The sequence below is a fragment of the Mirounga leonina genome, unplaced genomic scaffold (genome assembly GCF_011800145.1).
Source record: "Mirounga leonina isolate KUSES-001 unplaced genomic scaffold, KU_Mleo_1.0 Mir_268, whole genome shotgun sequence".
Taxonomy (NCBI): Eukaryota; Metazoa; Chordata; class Mammalia; order Carnivora; family Phocidae; genus Mirounga; species Mirounga leonina.
Window position 1 is genome coordinate 4,474,817 of NW_023270649.1, and position 18,016 is coordinate 4,492,832.

The following is an 18,016-nucleotide window of genomic DNA, read 5'->3' on the forward strand; positions in this document are numbered from 1 at the left end:
TTGCTGGGAAGCAGCTTCCTTCGGCATTTTTCACAAATAGCACGAAGGCATGGAGCAGCAGAAAAGTTCAGTCTTTTCCCAGTGGCAATAAATTTCCAAAAGCGGGGCGCCTGGGTGGCTCAGTTGGTTGAGTGACTGCCTTCAGCTCAGGTCATGATCCTGGAGTCCCGGGATCAAGTCCCGCATTGGGCTCCCTGCTCGGCAGGGAGCCTGCTTCTCCCTCTGACCCTCCCCCCTCTCATGTGCTCTTTCTCTCTCATTCTCGCTCTCTCAAATAAATAAATAAATCTTTAAAAAAAAAAAAAATTTCCAAAAGCATTGTTTACTGAATAGCTCCGGCGAATAACACAGGACTTGAGCTGTTCATGGGAAATCTCCCACCCACCTACTCGATGAAGTGTCATGGAGTTTTCAAGGTCATAGGAAAGGGAGACCCAGACCTCCTCCATGAGCCTGAGCTGCTCTCTGCATCGGGAAGGATATTGCTCAGTGAGAATTCCCTCACCGGAGAGCAGGCTGTCTGTCAGTCACAGCCGAGGATTTATGGGTGTGTAGCCCACGTTCCCGTTCACCGTCCACCGGACCTGTGTTCCTGGACGGTCAGTCTTTGCCGTGCAGTCCTTTGCAAGCTGATACGCGTCTCTGCATTTTCCAGGATTGTTGGTGCATCTAAAACCTCGTCACTGTGCTTGGACTCCCAGGACCTTGGCTGGTACCCACAGTGTCTAGCCTGCTCAGTGAAAAACGGCTCTGTAGAGAGATGATAGAAACAAGCATTCTATAAATACGCACAGTGTTAGGATGAACGCAGGAACGGCCTTCTCCCCTTCCACGGAGGGTCTGCGTACATTGCAGGACAGGAATCCCACTCTACGGCTTGGCTTGAACTCCCCTACTGGCCTGACGGCTCTCAATTACCATGGTCATGAACGGTGTTTATGTCAGGCTCCCTCGTCTGCTTGGTGGGCGGACTTGGTCATCTGTTTGTTCGTTCTGGGCTCATACTTCAAAATGCCTCCAACTTGGGATCCTGCCAGGGAGGTCGATGGCGGGCTCTTTCTTCTTCATCTTCTGTTTATTTATTATTTTTTTGGAAGCTCTTGGGCACACGACGCCTCTTCGTTCTCAGCACATTCTCTCAGACACATCCCGTATCACCAGCTCTGATCACATACATGGTCAGAAGGTTGAATTTTTAAGCCGCCCGATCTGTTTTCCATAAATCTAGAAATAAGCAGGAGAGCAGAGGAGGGTGACATTGTAACCATAGGTCATGTAACTGTTTGGGAACAGCGTCACTGCATGTTGATTTGGGGGAATCTAAGCCGGTTTTTAGAGCCGTAGTCTGCTTCTTGAGAAGCAGCTGCCTTGTGTCCAGGTGTGAGTAAACCTTCCCCAGGATGACTCAGAAGGGGGCCGCACTGGCTGGCCTCCTGTAGGGCAGAGGTCCATGCCCTATCACGGCTTAGCGTCACTTCTCCCAGGGTCTTGGAAGGCATCTGCACTTAGAAGCACCCAGAGCGATGCGTTGTGTGCAGACCATCAGCTCGGATGGCAGCCCCAGTGGGTCCATCTGAACGTGAACGCATCTTCTTTCCTTTCTGAAAATTAATGGGGACAAGTCATGGTTGACTAGATGTCTAGGGTTTGGATTCTCATGCAAATTCTACTTTATGTGGAGATGTGGCATAGACTACATGCAAGGTTTTTGCTTGTTTGCTGGTTGGGTTTTGGTGGGGTATTTTTTGTGTATTTGTTTATTTTTGGTCTTTTCTAGTTAGTTGTGAAACAATAACAGTGCTGCTTCCTCGTATATTCTTGTAAAAAGGGAAAGCGACAGAATCCAACACAAGCCCTACAACTCTAAAGCGCCATACAGATGATTCACAGTAACTGGCTCAATTTGATCTTGAGCCAGCAGGGACCTGGCTCATTCAAAGTTGATGTTTTAGGCTTATGTTCTGTTTCAAAAGGCAAGGGGAACATCAGTGCAAGGAACAGCCTTCCATGTAAAGTGTGATAAGCAGCAGGTCTGAGCACTGACCCCGTAAGGCGCTGAGTGGGCTGGACGCACCCAAGCTCTATGCACACGAATGCGTTAAAAATGCATTTAGCAAAGCATGCATTCATTTATCAGAGCTCAGCTTGTTAGCGTTCTGATACCCAGTTCTAACTTTGAAATGTTTTCGTTATCATGAGGACTTAAGGAGTCCAAATAAATATGTAAAAGTGTCATTGATTTCATGAAACAGATTATTCCTTGAGAGCTCTTGCTGGCTGGCAAAGATGATGAACGGAGGGGACAGTCCCTTCAAAATGATCAGAGATTTCTGACTTAAGAGCTTATATCTTATGTATTTGTGTGTGTATATATTTATACACAGCTATACTAACAATATATGTTATTTGCATGTGTGTATACACATATATAAGCCTATAGTAATTCTATGTATAGATATATGTGTGTACAATCTATGTATACACACACGTATGATAATAACATATATAGGTGTGCATGTCTGTGTTTCTGTGTACGTACGTATCTATATTAATAGCATATAGAGGTGTATGTGCATGTATATGCCCATATACACTCAGCCCTATACTAATATGTAGAGGTGCACAGTGTATCTTTGTGTGTATATGGGTATACATATGAATATAGGTACGTAGAAGTATGTGTTATATATGTGCGTGTATATGTCATGCATGTATTTTGTATGTGCATGCATGTACATGCATTACTATGTGTAATGCTACCTACTCTAGAGCACCTTTTGCTCCAACCACAGTGCATTGATGCATCCCTGCAGTGCCTGGGAGTCCTGGGTGGACCTGAGGAAGCTGGGAGAGCTGATGCAGGGTTTCATCGACTAACAGAGTTGACTGAGCTTACGCTCCTTGGCAGTCACCGTGCTGGTCCCTGCCGCCCCGAGATGTCTGTGACATGCCCCAGCTCATGGTCTAGTGGGACAAGGAAAGCACGTAAGGGATTCGTGGGTAGTGCACCTGATGCTCTAGGAGAAATGGCATTGGGCCACCCATCTGTTCCGTTATTCACTCCATTTGTGCCCCAGCAGCCTTCAAAAGGGCACTTAGGCAATGGTCCTGTTTAGACGGAAAGGCATTTCTGACGCTCTCCTGGACTAGTGTGAAATTTGAACCGGTTACATAAAACCAAAGTGCATCAACTAAGTGCATTTCTCAGAGATTGGCACAATGCAAAGAGGAGGGGATGTAAGTTGTTGACCCCTCTCAGCAGACCTGGGTGAAAACACCCACACCTTCCCACACTCACCAGGCTCATGACTATTGTCACAAGGCCCACCCGTTGACAATGACTTACAACTCTCCCCCAGATGTGTGTTCTCACCCATTACAGCACAGGATGTTTTGATACGCTCTGACTTAAGAAATGCTTTTGCAATAACCTGAGACTCTTTATAGATCGGGGCTAGTTCAAAGAATGTTCCATGCAACTTCCAAAACGTCAGTGTTGACAGTTGAACATTTATTCTAGGAGACTTGCTTGGTCGTAGAAGGTGGACAATATGGCGGAACAGTTGAGTTGGCATTAGATGGGTAGATAGGTGTTGCCGTAAGAAGTCAAGAAATGGGTGTTTATTAGGCAATAGCTTATCTGTGTGTGTGTACATATTCCAAAGAGAATACGCGTTTGAAGGCCCATGAGTTCCTACTAATCACCGAATAGAGAAGGAAGAATAGAATTCGAGGGCAAAGCAGGCCATTCCCACGACATTCCTTCCAGAGTTGTGTCCTCGGGGAATGTGTCGAGAAAATAGCGCTTCAGTCTGCTGACCCGGACAAGGTGACCATGAGTCTTCTCTTCATAGGTACGCCGTGGACACTTCCATTTCTCCAAATAAAAGCGATGTCTCCATATTAGACATCACCTGGTGGTGCTTTCTGACTTTTCAGATGGCATCACGTCATACTAGTTTGATGGTGGTGGGGTCGGAGGTGCACATGCTCATATTGCTCTGAAATTCTCTCCTCTGGCAGGAACGCTGAGACGCCGTTCCTGCTGGTCCTGTCATACCTCCACGTGCACACGGCCCTCTTCGCTTCCAAGGACTTCTCCGGCAAAAGCAAACATGGTGCTTACGGTGACGCTGTCGAGGAAATGGACTGGGGCGTTGGTATGTGTGTCTTTCTCTTCTGTGTGTGCTCACGGTGGGCCCGAGTCTTCTTCCTTCTCCCCCACGTCCTGTGAAGGTCCACCTCTGGGCCCCGTGCCTTTATAGACAGCAGATGGGTTTCTGTGTTTTTCTTTTCTTTTTTTTTTTTTTAAGATTTTATCTATTTGCGAGAGAGAGAATGAGAGACAGAGAACATGAGAGGGAGGAGGGTCAGAGGGAGAAGCAGACTCCCCGCCGAGCAGGGAGCCTGATGCGGGACTCGATCTTGGGACTCCAGGATCATGACCTGAGCCGAAGGCAGTTGCTTAACCAACTGAGCCACCCAGGTGCCCTTCTGTGTTTTTCAAAAAGGTAATAAAACACTAAGTCAGAAAGATAAATGGAACATAAACAGCATCTTCAGCTCCTAGTGCATGGTTGAGGTAGCAGTGTCTTCCGCAGCGTTGTTAGATAAGTGTCAGGTTTGGGGTTGCAGAAGACCACACGGGCATGCACAGCCGTGGCACGCTGCTGTGGGGTTTCCTGGTGATGCCGTTCTGTTTGGTGCCGGAACCCACTGTTTGCATCTTCTAGGGCCAGCGTTCTGTGGCCGCCTCTGCCAGGACGCCAAGATTGTCTCATTCTTTGTGTCCTGTCTCCTCCTTCCTAAGCAGATTGCTCTCTTCCTGAAAAACATGCCATTGTTTTTCCAGAGGTGCTTGGAAGACTTCTTATTTAAAAAAAAAAAAATGTGTCCTCTCCATCTCCATGAGATCATCAGGACCCTGCTGTCTTTGCTTTTCTTTGGCAGAGCTGAGCGATGTCGGGTCTGTTCTGTAGCGTGCAGGGGAAGCAAGGCGGGGGAACACCCAGGGGGCTCTGAACTCGTCACTCAGCGCCTGTCTTTGCCGGTGACATGCTCTCTTGTGTGGACATTGTGCAATCCCTGGGGACAAAAGGGCACACCGTTGTCCAAATGTCACCAGTCCATAGGTTGCTTAGGATTTTCAGGTGTTTCTTTTCTTTTCCTCTTTTTTTTTTTTCCTTCTCTATTCTTCCTCCTTTTCTTCATGTACCAAATTAATAGTTTTTAACTCTTTCATCTAGATGTTTTGGAAATAACCTGATCATTGCCAAGGAGCATTCTTTTTTTTTGGTTGGTTGGTTGGTTTTAAGCTGCAAATTGAATGTGATGCTCTTAGCCTACTCTGGTGATGACAAGAACAAGTTTTGGTTTGTTTCGTTTTGCTGAATCTCGGAAGCAGCACCGTCCTAAGAAACAAGAGGACAGGACCCTTATGCCAGCTTCTAGCTCTCCATCTACAGAGTCTGTGAATTGGAGAGATGTCTTAAGTTTCTAGGCTTCAGGTCTGTCATCTTTACATGAAGAATTCAGATGAGGCAAGTCCTCGGTTTTTCTTCTCCGAGGGTCTGTGATTCTGTAGAAGAACAGAAAGGGAGTCCCTGTGACGCAACATTCCCCTTCACGAGGTTTACAGAACAGATGCATGTACTAGGGCTCTCCCATACACCAGGATGAGCCTGCCTCTTTTCGTTCTTGCTTCTTTAAATGTTGCATGTGAATCCCTGTATGTTTTCCACACCTTCGCGGTGTGAGTCAGTAGAATATTTCATCTCCTTGATGAGTGTTATATTTTAAGTAACAGGTTTCTTAAAGACGCCTCCAAGACGTCTGTGGGCTAGCACGTGAGCTCATGCTGGTCTCATCAAGCGGACTGATTAATTTTTATTTCATTATCATGCCACACATGCGTGCCCTGACTCATTAGCAAGTCTGACTTTCAGTGTTTTCCTACTCTGGGTCCCCTCTAGAACAAAACAGAGAGTGTTTTTCAGTCTTTGAGATCTGCGTTAGAACCCGATGTCCCATTTGTAGATGATTCTGTGCTTTTCTTTTTGCCAAAAAATGAAATCCTCCCCCTAAGCCATGACGTTAATTTCTTGGGATATTTCTGCTGTTTTACCCATCCAGTACATCTGAGCGTTTCGAAGAACATCCCTTCTTTCCAAGAAAAGCCTTTCCTTATGAGGCTGAGGGGACTGCAGTGTTCTCAATAATTACATAATAAAATAAAATGCGGATATTTGCTTAAAAATGATGCATCTTGCAGGAAAGGCCCCTGAGAGAGGAGCGGAGAGCTGCAGAGGGCACGTCTCAGCCATGCGGAGCATTTTCTTTCAAAATTGTTGGATGCGGCCTAATTACATGGAGCCTAACTTTCTCCACTGCAGGGTTCTCTGAACCTAGAAAGGCATAGTCACAACAGAAGCACCTTTACTACTTAATTGTGCTCCAGGGCCATTCCCATGCCACGTCCTTGTGTTTATTGCCTTATTCCTAGCTGTGTGATGGCGCTGTCTTGCCTGGTTATAGTCACTGATGGAAGTGAGCAGGTAGCTTTGGAGTGAGGACCACAGAAGGGGTCCTGCCGAGACACCACGTGGGTGGCTCACACCCTGGATCTAGAATCCCTCTAAGTAACCCGCGGGGTGGTTAGCCTTCTTTCATAATCTCAGTGACTGCGGGCTCAGGGAGTGCCCCACACCAAGCCCTGGAGCCTGCACGCATTCCCTCCTTTGTGCCGTGGGCCATCGTTCCAGCAGGTGGTATGCTCCTTGTCTCCATTCTGCAGGTAAGGCAGGTGAGGGTTGCTGAAGGCTGATGCACCTGCCGGCCTCAGGTGTAGTACTTACAGAATTAATGCAAGGGATGAGCAGGAACCCGAATGCAGGTGTTCCCATAGAGTGTGAAGGCTGCTGCACCTGGTTCCACCACTCTCCCTGGAACGAGAAAGGCCTCCTCATGAGCGCTGGATGGTCAACAATCAATCAGAGGGATAGCACTCATTCCTGCATTACTCACGTTTGTTGAATACTGTGTGCCTAATTTTCTTTTTTTATTTTTGGAGGGGGAGTGTAATCATGACGAGTCCCTTGATGTAAGGGAAGGTAGGAGCCACGGAGGGATCAAAGATTCTTCCAGGAGATCTTAAAATAACACAGCGCGGAAAGTGATGAATGAGTGTCCCAGTGAAGATGCAGATAAGCCGCTTGAGAGTTTGGAGAGGGGATGGATGGGCATACAGGGCCAGTGGACACAGCCCACCATGTCATTTCAGCAGGATAGCCCCGCCGTCGAATCCTGGGGGCAGTAGGGGCACCGTCGCAAAGTGCGATTTTCAATCCCAAGTAATTCTGAAGCCGTAGAGATTTGGAGAGGAACAAACGGGCAAAATCACAGTGTGTTCAAATGTGCACCAAGTATCTTGGGGGCATGCCATCCTAGCTGTTTATCTTCTCCCGGAAATGGAGTGATATTTGCTTGAGATCTGTGAATGGGAACGGGGCAGAGGGAGCAGGTGGAGGGATGGAGGTGGTTGCTGTCACTGGTTTCTTCTCTGTGGCTTGTACCGATCTAGACGACACCTCCAGAAGCATGGAGGGCTGTAGGCAGAGGGATAAGTTACTGGACTCTGTCTGAGCTCTGTTCTGCTTGGAGGGAGACCAGGAGTCGGGTGTTGGCTCAGATTCAGGTGGAACTTGCATGCACTCAGCATTTACTTAGAGCCCCATGCTATTAATAGAGCCATGGGAAGGCATCATAAATCAGCACTTGTTCAGGATTCAAGTACCAAATTCTGTATCCTACAAAGAGAGATGCAACTCGAGAACAATGAGTGAATGCTGATGTAAATCTCTAGCTTCAGATCAAACCTTCCAATTAAAAAAAAAAAAGTTCCTGCCACTTCCAAGCGTTGGGATCCAGTGGCTGACGTGGGATTTTTTTTCTTTCAAACAAAGACCGTAAGCTTTTCTTCTTTAGTGGAAGAAGCACCAACCTTGCTGGTGGCATGGAGAAGTCTTCAGGAGTGAGTTTTCAGTTGCTCAGTATCTGTGATAGCTCAGTATGCTCAGTACCTGCTAGTGCTTGTGCTAGATACCTCAGTTTCTCCCTGCCTTTCCCTCTGTGGGGCTGGACAGTGCCACCTTCTCTGGGTGCAGGGATGGAAGGTCTCATTTAACAGATCAGGACAGTGGCAAGAACCTCAGGTAACACAAGCAAATGAGGAGACTTGGATGTTGGTCAAAGCCCCTCAGACCCATGGCATAATTCTAACCAGGGTTTGGCTTTTTGGGCATGAGTCTAATGGATTATCCATTGAAACATGGACTCTTTCTAGGACCATTGTGAGACCCTGAAATGTAGTGTGCAGTGGATAACCCCTCACTTAGTAGGTCCCATTTGCCTGGGCCAAAGGGCTCTGGTTGGGTTCATGCAGAAGACATTTGCTTCTAGAATGCTGCAGACCAGGAGCATGGCAGGGGCTCAATAAATCATATTTAAGGGAGAAATCAGGGGGGTCAGGTGCCTGATACTTGCAAGGCCCTGTCCGAGGTTCTGAGATTGCTTGGGAAATGTGGCTTTCTTTTACCTGTGTGGATAATAATGGTCCACCTGTGGAAGTGGATAAGATTGCTTAGAAAGGATATTGAAAGCAGTTGAGTAACTCGTGACTCAAGGTTTACTTGCATTGAAATTCAAGGTGAAAGTTTAGAAATAAACCTCCATGTTTCTACTTCTCATCAGCTAGCATTACAGGGTCTAAGAAAGCAATGGCAATATTCTCTTTGTGATTCTTTTGTTCTCTAAGGAATGTAATCTGGGCCATAATGCTGTGTATTTCCTTTGGGATTCAATACATCAGCTTTCTATCTTGAATTTTTAAACACTCCTATTCTTGATAAATGTGGCCTCCCTCTAAAGCGTGAAAATAATGTGTTCGCTTCTGATGCATACCGAAAATGGAAGGCCAGGTAGAACATTCAAAGGAAGGGCAAAATAGAAACAATCCCCAAAAGAGAAACAAAGGAACCCGTGAGACCAAGAAGAGTAGGAGAAATGGGGTATCAGAATTCAGGGGTAAAGAACACTTTAAAAGACAATCAACTCCAACTAGGAAGAGGTGAAAAGACACAAGTGCATTTAGCTACTATAAACTTTATGGTTGTAGGAGGTTGCTGAATGAGCGATATTTGAGGAGCTCAGGGTCAGTGGGGTTGGATATTCCTTCAAGAAGCATGGAGGGATGTGGGCAGAGGGATAAGTTACTGGACTCTGTCTGAGCTCTCTTCTGCTTGGAGGGAGACCAGGAGTCGGGTGTTGGCTCAAGATGTGGAACTGGGTAATTTTCAGTCCAATGTTGAGGCAGGAGATGGATCATTGAATTGACTGATAACTGAAATGTTGCCAGAGAGTATCACAAAAGACAATTCAGCTTTGGAGTTTGGGGCATTAGGGAATGACCCAAGTGTCAGGCCACGGCAGGGGAATGAGAAGAATGGGGGGGGCGGGCGCTAGTGGCTTGGGAGCTGACGGGTTGCACGTCCAAACATGATGTAGGGAAGGTATTGGAAGACTGGGAAGATGTGAAAGTGTTTGCGTGGCAGAGGTAGAACCATTACAGGTATGCACCGGTGTGTGGTGTGCTTTTAGGGGTTTGGATAAAGGACTAGAAGTCAAGCTTCTTGTGTCAAGCACATCAAGGGACTGGAGAGCCAGGGCATCCAGCTGGCTCCTTCCTTGTGAGTGCGCTCACGTGAAAGACACCAAGCTCAGCTCCCCTATGACTGGAATAGCTGATTAGCTTCACTCATTTCAGAGTGGAGGTTTATGTCTGGGCAAGACACTGGATGAATAATAGTATACTTTATAGGGAGCGATGTAGAGCCATTATGGACCACACATTCGTTAACTGAGCTTCCAGTTTTATCAGACAGTCAGTGGAGACTTGAAAATTATTTCAACGGTTGGTCACCAGCCAAAGTTCCAGGTTTTTAGTAGGTTTCAGGGAGTAAGGGAGGTGGTCTATGCACACTAAAGCATGCTGGCTTCCAGCTCTGTACAGCAAAGCCCCATCTGTCAGCTCCATGGCATGAAGGCAGTATTGAGAGTGAAATGCTCATAACACATGACTCATTGTCACCTTGTAGCTGTGGGGCACATCACAGTGAATTATGCTCAGGACAGTCCCTACTCTTAGGCAGTGTGAAGCAGAACATGGAAGCATTTTGTCATAAAACTCTTAAGCTTCTCATGTAGAACAAGCACAACCTCCAGTCTTCTGCAGCCAAGGTTGGATGCATTGTGAATTCTTAAACGTGTTTTTAATTTGCATTGTGTTTAAAAGTGTGCTCTGTAGAGTTTAAACAAAAATAAAGAAATGAAGCTAGGGCTCACTGGCTCCAGAACAGATAGAATGATGGAGAAGAATAGGAAGCCCAGAAAGAGAATATCATGTAAATGTAAAGGTGGCCTTTCAAGGCAGACAGCTAAGAATAGATGATAATGTTAATTGCAATAGGATGATTAAACTTTGGGAGACATAATTACCTTGCCGGTGCCTGGCACTGTGGTAAGTGCTTTGCATGCACTTAAAAGAGACAGTGATGGTGGTTCTGATGATGATGATGGTGATGGAGGTGGTGATGATTTTGAAGAGGAGGATGATGGTGATGATAATGATGGTAGTGATGGGGACGATGATGGTGATGATGGTGATGGAGATGATGGTGATAATCGTGATGATGGTGGTGATGATGATGGTGATGGAGATGATGGTGATAATCGTGATGATGGTGGTGATGATGATGGAGATGATGGTGATAATCGTGATGATGGTGGTGATGATGAGGTGATGGAGATGATGGTGATAATCGTGATGATGGTGGTGATGATGGTGATGGAGATGATGGTGATAATCGTGATGATGGTGGTGATGATGATGGTGATGGAGATGATGGTGATAATCGTGATGATGGTGATGGTGCTGAAGGTGATTCGTGAAGAAGATGATGGTGATGGTGATGATGGTTGTGGTGAAGAAAACGATGACAAATGAAGAATGATAAAGAAGATGGCGATAATGAAAATAACAAAGATGAGGAGAAGAGGAAAGAAGTGATGATGGTCCAGACAAAGAAGGCAGTTTTCTCAGGGAGCTGTAGTTTAGGAACCTAGAGTAACTTACCCACGTTCACGGAGGTGGCATATGAACACCTAAAAGGTTAATCTTGTTTTGTGCTGTACTGTTGTTTCCCATTCATCTAACTGAATTCCCCGTGCAGATTGAATTTGGAAAACTGACCCACGAATGAATGCAGGGACATTATTATGATTGGGCTTTACTTATCTGGGATATCCTTGAGCAAGCTCTTTCTAAGCTTAAAAGCAAAGAGATAAATAGTAAAGGACAATATTTATAGGCTTATATAAAATTTAAAATTTCCTGACATCAAAAAAGATAACTCAAAGTACTGGTAACAAACCGGTTTAAAAGCACGTGCTGTATCTACCTAAAATAAAGAGAAAATCCCTGAGGTATAGGAAGGAACTTATACAAAGAAATTGACTTGACTAGAAGATAATTACTGGAAAAGGGACCTAGTTGTGCTAAAGTAGTGTGTCCGATCACTACACACTTGGTAGCATTGAGCATTATGATTTCTGAAATAATAATGATGATGATGATGATGATCACCCCCCGAAAATATCTTTACTAATATGATGAATGACACAATAAACCTGTTAAAATTCCATGTGCCACATTATATTGATTCCTAAAAATGTCCTAAAGCAGACATTTCTCTTGGCTTTCTTTTTTTAATTAAACAAACAAAAAAAAGTCTGTTGTCATTCATGCAGCAGAGTCAGCATATTTTCTTAAGCCCCTCGTCCCAGGATGAGCCGATGAAGAGCTAAGGCTGCCTGGTCTTCTCCCAGTTGCCGCTGCTGACCATAGCAGTCAGTTTACTTACAAAGTATTGTTTAACGACTCAGCCAGCACTCGCCATTTCTGAATCCCAAGGCGTCTATGACACAATTATTAAAACTCAACTCAAGCAACAAATTGGATTTTATTTTCACACTGGTGCTTCTCTTCATTGAAAATTCCCTTTTGGAATTTTCAGAAGACTTTAAGTTGCTTGGGAGCATGCACATGTGTGTGTGTGTGTGCGCACATGGGGTCCTTTGACATCAGGTGTCTCCTCAAGTGCATCCTAAATAGCATACTTTTTTGGCAGAGTTTGTAAAATCTGCTTAATTCAATAACTTCAGTGTTACGCTAATTCCCCAAAGTGGAAATTGATGTTTCTTTTCTTTTTTTTATTTTTTTTTAAAGGTTTTATTTATTTATTTGACAGAGAGAGAGAGAGAGCGAGAGCAGGAACACAAGCAGGGGGAGTGGGAGAGGGAGAAGCAGGCTCCCCGCCGAGCAGGGAGCCCGATGTGGGGCTCGATCCCAGGACCCTGGGATCATGACCTGAGCTGAAGGCAGACACTTAATGACTGAGCCACCCAGGCGCCCAATGTTTAAAAAAAAAAAAAAAAAAGACAACAAAACAAGGAACTCTACTAGTTTATCCCAGACTGTCAAATCTTGGGTATATGCTTGGAGTGACACCTCAGCTCTGAATCAGAAAAAATACGACATCCGGTCTTGTCACCATAAGCCCTTCTTACCAAGATAATCATGACATAGAGCTTGCTGACAGACAGTATCTTCCCAGGGACTTTTGATGGGGACTGCTATTACAACACCCCTGCCTAATGGGCAGATCTTTTATTCCAGCATATCTAGCCAGGAGAGAAATGAAATAGTCCTTATAGACCGCTGTTTACCTGAAAGCAGGATACCTAATGAGGTTGTGGAAACTTGAGGAAGACATCTAGGAAATGAGGAAAACCAATAAATTGTAAAGGGATGTCTAATACGGACCCACCCAGGTATAATTTTCTCTCCACAGTTGTCAAACTGATTTAATCAAGAGACACTATAAAAAATCGCATGCTTGGGCGCCTGGGTGGCTCAGTTGGTTAAGCGACTGCCTTCGGCTCAGGTCATGATCCTGGAGTCCCGGGATCGAGTTCCGCATCGGGCTTCCTGCTCGGCAGGGATTCTTCTTCATCCTCTGACCCTATCCCCTCTCAGGTGTTCTCTCTCTCTCTCTCAAATAAATAAATAAAATCTTTAAAAAAAAATCGCATGCTTGATTTGCAAAAGTTTGCACTAAGCTTTGGGACATGTGCAAAAGAATTCAGGAAATGTTCAGTGCAGCCATGTCAGAGCACTTAATGTATACTTTCAAAATATGGGGCTTCCTCAACATTGTATATGTGGTGTTGTTCCTAGAATATAATTTTATTTAGGTTCATACACCTCCCAGCCTTGAAGAAAAAGTAAATGAATTTATGATAAATGAAAATAAAATCAGCTGTGCCAAGATTTTCCATTATTGTCACTTTCTGAGATGTATGTTTGAGGACTCCCTTGTGAGTAATGGTTTACAGGACACGGATGACCCTCTACAGTGGGGCACCCATTGATTATCTGTGCGAATGCTCATTTTCTCATAATTTCAACAACTCTAGATATTATGATTCTGAAAAGATGTTTACTTTTACATTTCTCAGGTGAAAAATGCTATTTCGCCATTTCAGTTTTCCTTCCTGTTACACCTGCCATTGAAACTATACATTCTCATCCACAGTTATGTTTTTTCTCCTAAGAATTCCGTTCTTGTATCTCTTGAATGCTTTTCTATTGGATTGTCCATCTTTTTTTCCTTAATGATTTGTATGGGCTCTTTACATATTAAGGACATTAGTAGTTTATTTGTTGTATGTTACAAATATTTTCCTGCTTTTTTGTCTTTTCATTTTATTTGTAGACCCTTTTGTGGTGAATTTCTGTGGTCAGAGTTAAGAGCCTCTCCTTTGTGACTTCGGGGATTGATGATGGGTTTTAAAAAGGCTTTTTCTACCTACGAAATTACGTACCTTTTCTCTTGTGTTTCCTCCAGATATGTGTATGGTCTCATGCTTTACTGTTAGGTACGTAAAGTATGGAAAGGAACATGTGTGTGACCATTTGCCTATGCCTACTGGGCTCAGGTGCTCAGCGCTCTTGGCTAGCGTGGTTGTTAAGGAAGATGGGGTGTGGTGTCCCAGGGCTGTACTTTGCCTCTGGGCAGCAGGCATCAGGTCAGGCTCTTTCTGCAAGGCCTTTGCAGAGTTCACACTAAAGAGAACCCTGTGGCTGCTTTCAGCCAGGTAGGTGTAGTCCAGTGGTCACCTCCCAGGGTGACCAGCACGAGACGATGCATCAGGGAAGGTCTGCTCTGTGAGTGGGCAGCGCTGACAGGTTCATCCCTGCGTCGTCACCAGTAGATTTGGTGCTAAAGTACATTAGGGCATGCAGGACTGTCTATTGCACCCCTCCTCCGCTACCTGTTCCTCTCAGGTGTTTTTGCTCCTCCTGGCCAGGGACATAAACCCTTGAGATCACATAGGGGAGAGGCTGTCCCCAAATGTCCCCAGCAGGACATTCCTGCTCTGCTCCCCACCATCTTCCTGGGCACCAAGGAGGGAGCAGGTGGCTGATGCCATGGGGCATCCTGACCTCACTGGTGATCCCACCTGCTTCCCAAAGCTCCAGGTGTACTCCTGGAACCCTGCTCTGCTTCCCCTTGATGGTCTCCACTTGTATTTCTTCCAGATTAGTTGTTTCACTTTTAAAGAGAGTTAGGGGGGCGCCTGGGTGGCTCAGTTGGTTAAGCGACTTCCTTCAGCTCAGGTCATGATCCTGGAGTCCCGGGATCGAGTCCCGCATCGGGCTCCCTGCTCGGCGAGGAGCCTGCTTCTCCCTCTAACCCTCCCTGCTCTCATGTACTCTCTCTCTCTCTCTCATTCTCGCTCTCTCAAATAAATAAATAAATCTTTAAAAAAAAAAAAAGAGTTAAGGATAGGAAGGGGGCAGAAACTAGCATATATTCACCTTGTTTCCAGGATATTCAACAACCTGTGTTAAAGCTACATTGATTTTTGCATTTAGAACAGGAAAAGAACAATTAGGGATCATTAGAAGACATTTCTAGCATGTTACTGAACATATGATTTAATAAAAAGCAAGCAATTCATGAGCTCGGTCCTTTCTTCCACCTAATAAGACTGTTCTCAAAAGGCCGTTAGGGATGTCAACTGTTCTTGGCTGTGTTAAATTGGAGGCTTAGGGTCATGTGTTTGCATCTCCTGTCTCTTCCGGTTTCCTCTGTCATTTCCGGATGTCCCGTTGCCACAGCGTTATCACCTGCCCCCTGCCGTAATGACACTGAATGCTACTAATAATAAGCATCCCCATCTTTACTCGGGGCCACCTTCTCTCTCCGGGCATTATGCATCCATCCTAGTCCTCATCCAGTCCCCTGAGGACAGGCCCTCACTAGTCCGCTTTGCAGATATGGAAACCTAGGCATATGGAAGGGAAGTGGCTTGCCCCAGCAAGCTCTCACAGCTTGCAAGGGGCAGGGGCGGAATTCAGACCCAAGACCATGCCTCTGTGCCCCAAATGGTATTAAGCGGGACGGATGGCCTCATGACATGTGACTTGTGCATGGTGGTGGCAGCAGGAGTGCTGGGGAAGGGCAGAGACTTTGGGGCCAGATGCTTGAGGTTCTGCTGCAGCCCCAGGGCCCCCTGGCGGGTAAGCCAGGGCACATTACCATTCTCACTGGGCCTCTCTTTGCTCATCTGTGAAATGGGATTATACCCCTGCCTGTGTTGCTGGGATGTCTTGAGGCACGCCCGGGATGTATGAAGACCTCGACAGTGTGCTGTTATTATGATGGCCGCACACACACCTTCCACTCACTTCCTCCTGTCATTCTGCACCGACTTCCTAGTGCTTGTTTGGTGGAGGCAGGAAGCACACGGCCATAGATGTCCCAGGTCACAGTTTCATGGACCAGGCTCTTGGGACCTTTGGTTTGCTGCCTGCCCGTGAGAAAACAGAATGAATCGCCATCTTTCCATAGTCTCTGTCCTTGGAGATGATTGCAGCATGACTGTGTGCCTACAGTCTGTAAGAGTTGCATCTCCAAGGAGCCCTGTGGAACGGAAATTCAGGTTTGCTCAGAGTCTGCTGGTTGCTCACCGTCCGTGTTCTGAGCTGACTGCTGGGCTCAGGCACCGGAGCCGCATTTCTCAACATGGTGGCCGGAGCTCTGGGCTGGAGACGGTGATGGCTCAGGGCTCTTCTGTTTCCTTAGGGACTCAAGCGTTTGGGAAGGACAGTTTCTTTATGGCAGGACTCTGTACGTCATTTTATTTGCTCCCGAGCAGTAGGAAAAAAGTGAAGGCAGATTATAAAGTAGCGTATTTGCATAAACGACTCCTTCTCGATCCAAAACAGATCTCGTCCACTGGGTACCGCAGACACCATCGATGCAGGGAGTTAAAAGGGGGACAGATGTGTGTCATTTTTGGAGTTAAGTGGGTGTTCGCTGTATTGCACACTCGATGTCGTTCATTTAACGTCTCCAACTGTAGGCGCACCCATGGGCCTCTGATGTTTATCAGTTCCTGAAACTGTAGAACAAATCCTCAGTGACATTCACCTGCAAAATCTCCTTTGAGCCAGTGGGGGCAAAATGTAACTTCTGCGTATGTGCACGTCTCCAGTTAATAGAAAGTGGTTATGAAAGAACACTGTTGTCATAATACCGTTTCATTCTGAAGTAAGACAATACTCGGGAGAGAACAAATATGACAGAATTACAGCATTTTAAGTATTTTAACTTAAATCACTGGAAGGTGGAATTGCCTGTCAGATACCTTTGTTGGCTCTGCTGTATGTTGCCAAGTTTCATCAGTAACAGCCATCGGATAAATGCATTTATGCGTCTGAATTTTAACAAGTAAATATGCCGCACTTTAGGCAGAAGAAAACCGACAGTCAATAAGCTTGTTTGACAATCTCTGAAGCCTCGAGGACTATGAGGAAAAAAAAAACAAACCATTTTGCCTTGTTTACACAACTTGACATTTTGCTTTTGTTTCGTGCTGCCTTGCAGCTAAGCAAAGGGGAGGAAAAGAAGTCAGAGGACATTGTGATTTATTTTGACACGGGAGGAATTACCATATTCACACAGAGGGTGGATGCCTCCGTCTCTGAACGCTTTGTCATTTTTATGCACTGGGGTCTTTCTGGGAGGGCATCCCAGCAGGGGGAGGATCCGTACAAACCCCAGCTCTAGTGGATAGGAGCGGGTGTTGCTCATGTATCATTGGCCCATGCAGGTTGCAATCCATTAGCCTGGGGGAGGAGAAAGGGAATCCTTGACCAGAACGGTGTAAATGGACTCAGGACAGCCACAAGGGTTGGTGAATACGGGTGGGATCCATGGTACAGAGTATGCACTCATCTGCGTCTGTATTTGCTTGAACATGAATATCCTGTGTCGTTCCTTCCAGCCAGTCTCACCAGCAGTCAGGAGATCCCCTATAGCTAGTGTGGCTCTGCACGTGGCCTCTGCTTGGCTTTGTCCACACCTTTGGTTTTCACGACCTCACTCTGGAGTTCATCCCCATGCCATGGCGGCCAGCCTCAGAAAGGCCATTTCCCGGAGTCGGGCCCTTATTCTCACGGAAGAAAGCCTTCAATCCCCCGCCTGCGATTGCTCCACGGTCCCACCTGAAGTATTTCCTTATTTGGTGGAAGGCTCTTCTTACCTGGCTCCTACCCGGGTCTAGGGGGCCCTGGAAGGGCAAGTCATAGGCCAGGGCTATCGCTTCCCAAGCTCCCTGACTGACATGCCATTTGCCTGCTGTTTGGTATCGCTTTGGCTTTCTGCTCTGGTAGCAAGCATGGGAGAGGTCGCAGGGCTTGCCCTTATTTTAGGAAGAAGGATGACATCCAGGCTTGTGACTGTCAGCTCTGCAAATCTCATTGGCCGGCTGCAGGTTAGCTCTGCAAATCTCATTGGCCCGCTGGAGGTCAGCTCTGCAAATCTCATTGGCC

The 18,016-nt window shown here is 46.1% G+C and overlaps 1 protein-coding gene across 1 annotated transcript in view; it reads left to right on the forward strand.

Annotated features, from left to right (window-relative positions):
* Positions 1 to 18,016, forward strand: part of STS (steroid sulfatase) — an 81,053-nt gene that overhangs the window by 14,254 nt on the left and 48,783 nt on the right. The window contains exon 5 of the mRNA XM_035029675.1: positions 4,024 to 4,160. Within this exon, the coding sequence (XP_034885566.1) occupies positions 4,024 to 4,160 (137 nt within the window). The remainder of the gene's footprint in view (positions 1 to 4,023; positions 4,161 to 18,016) is intronic.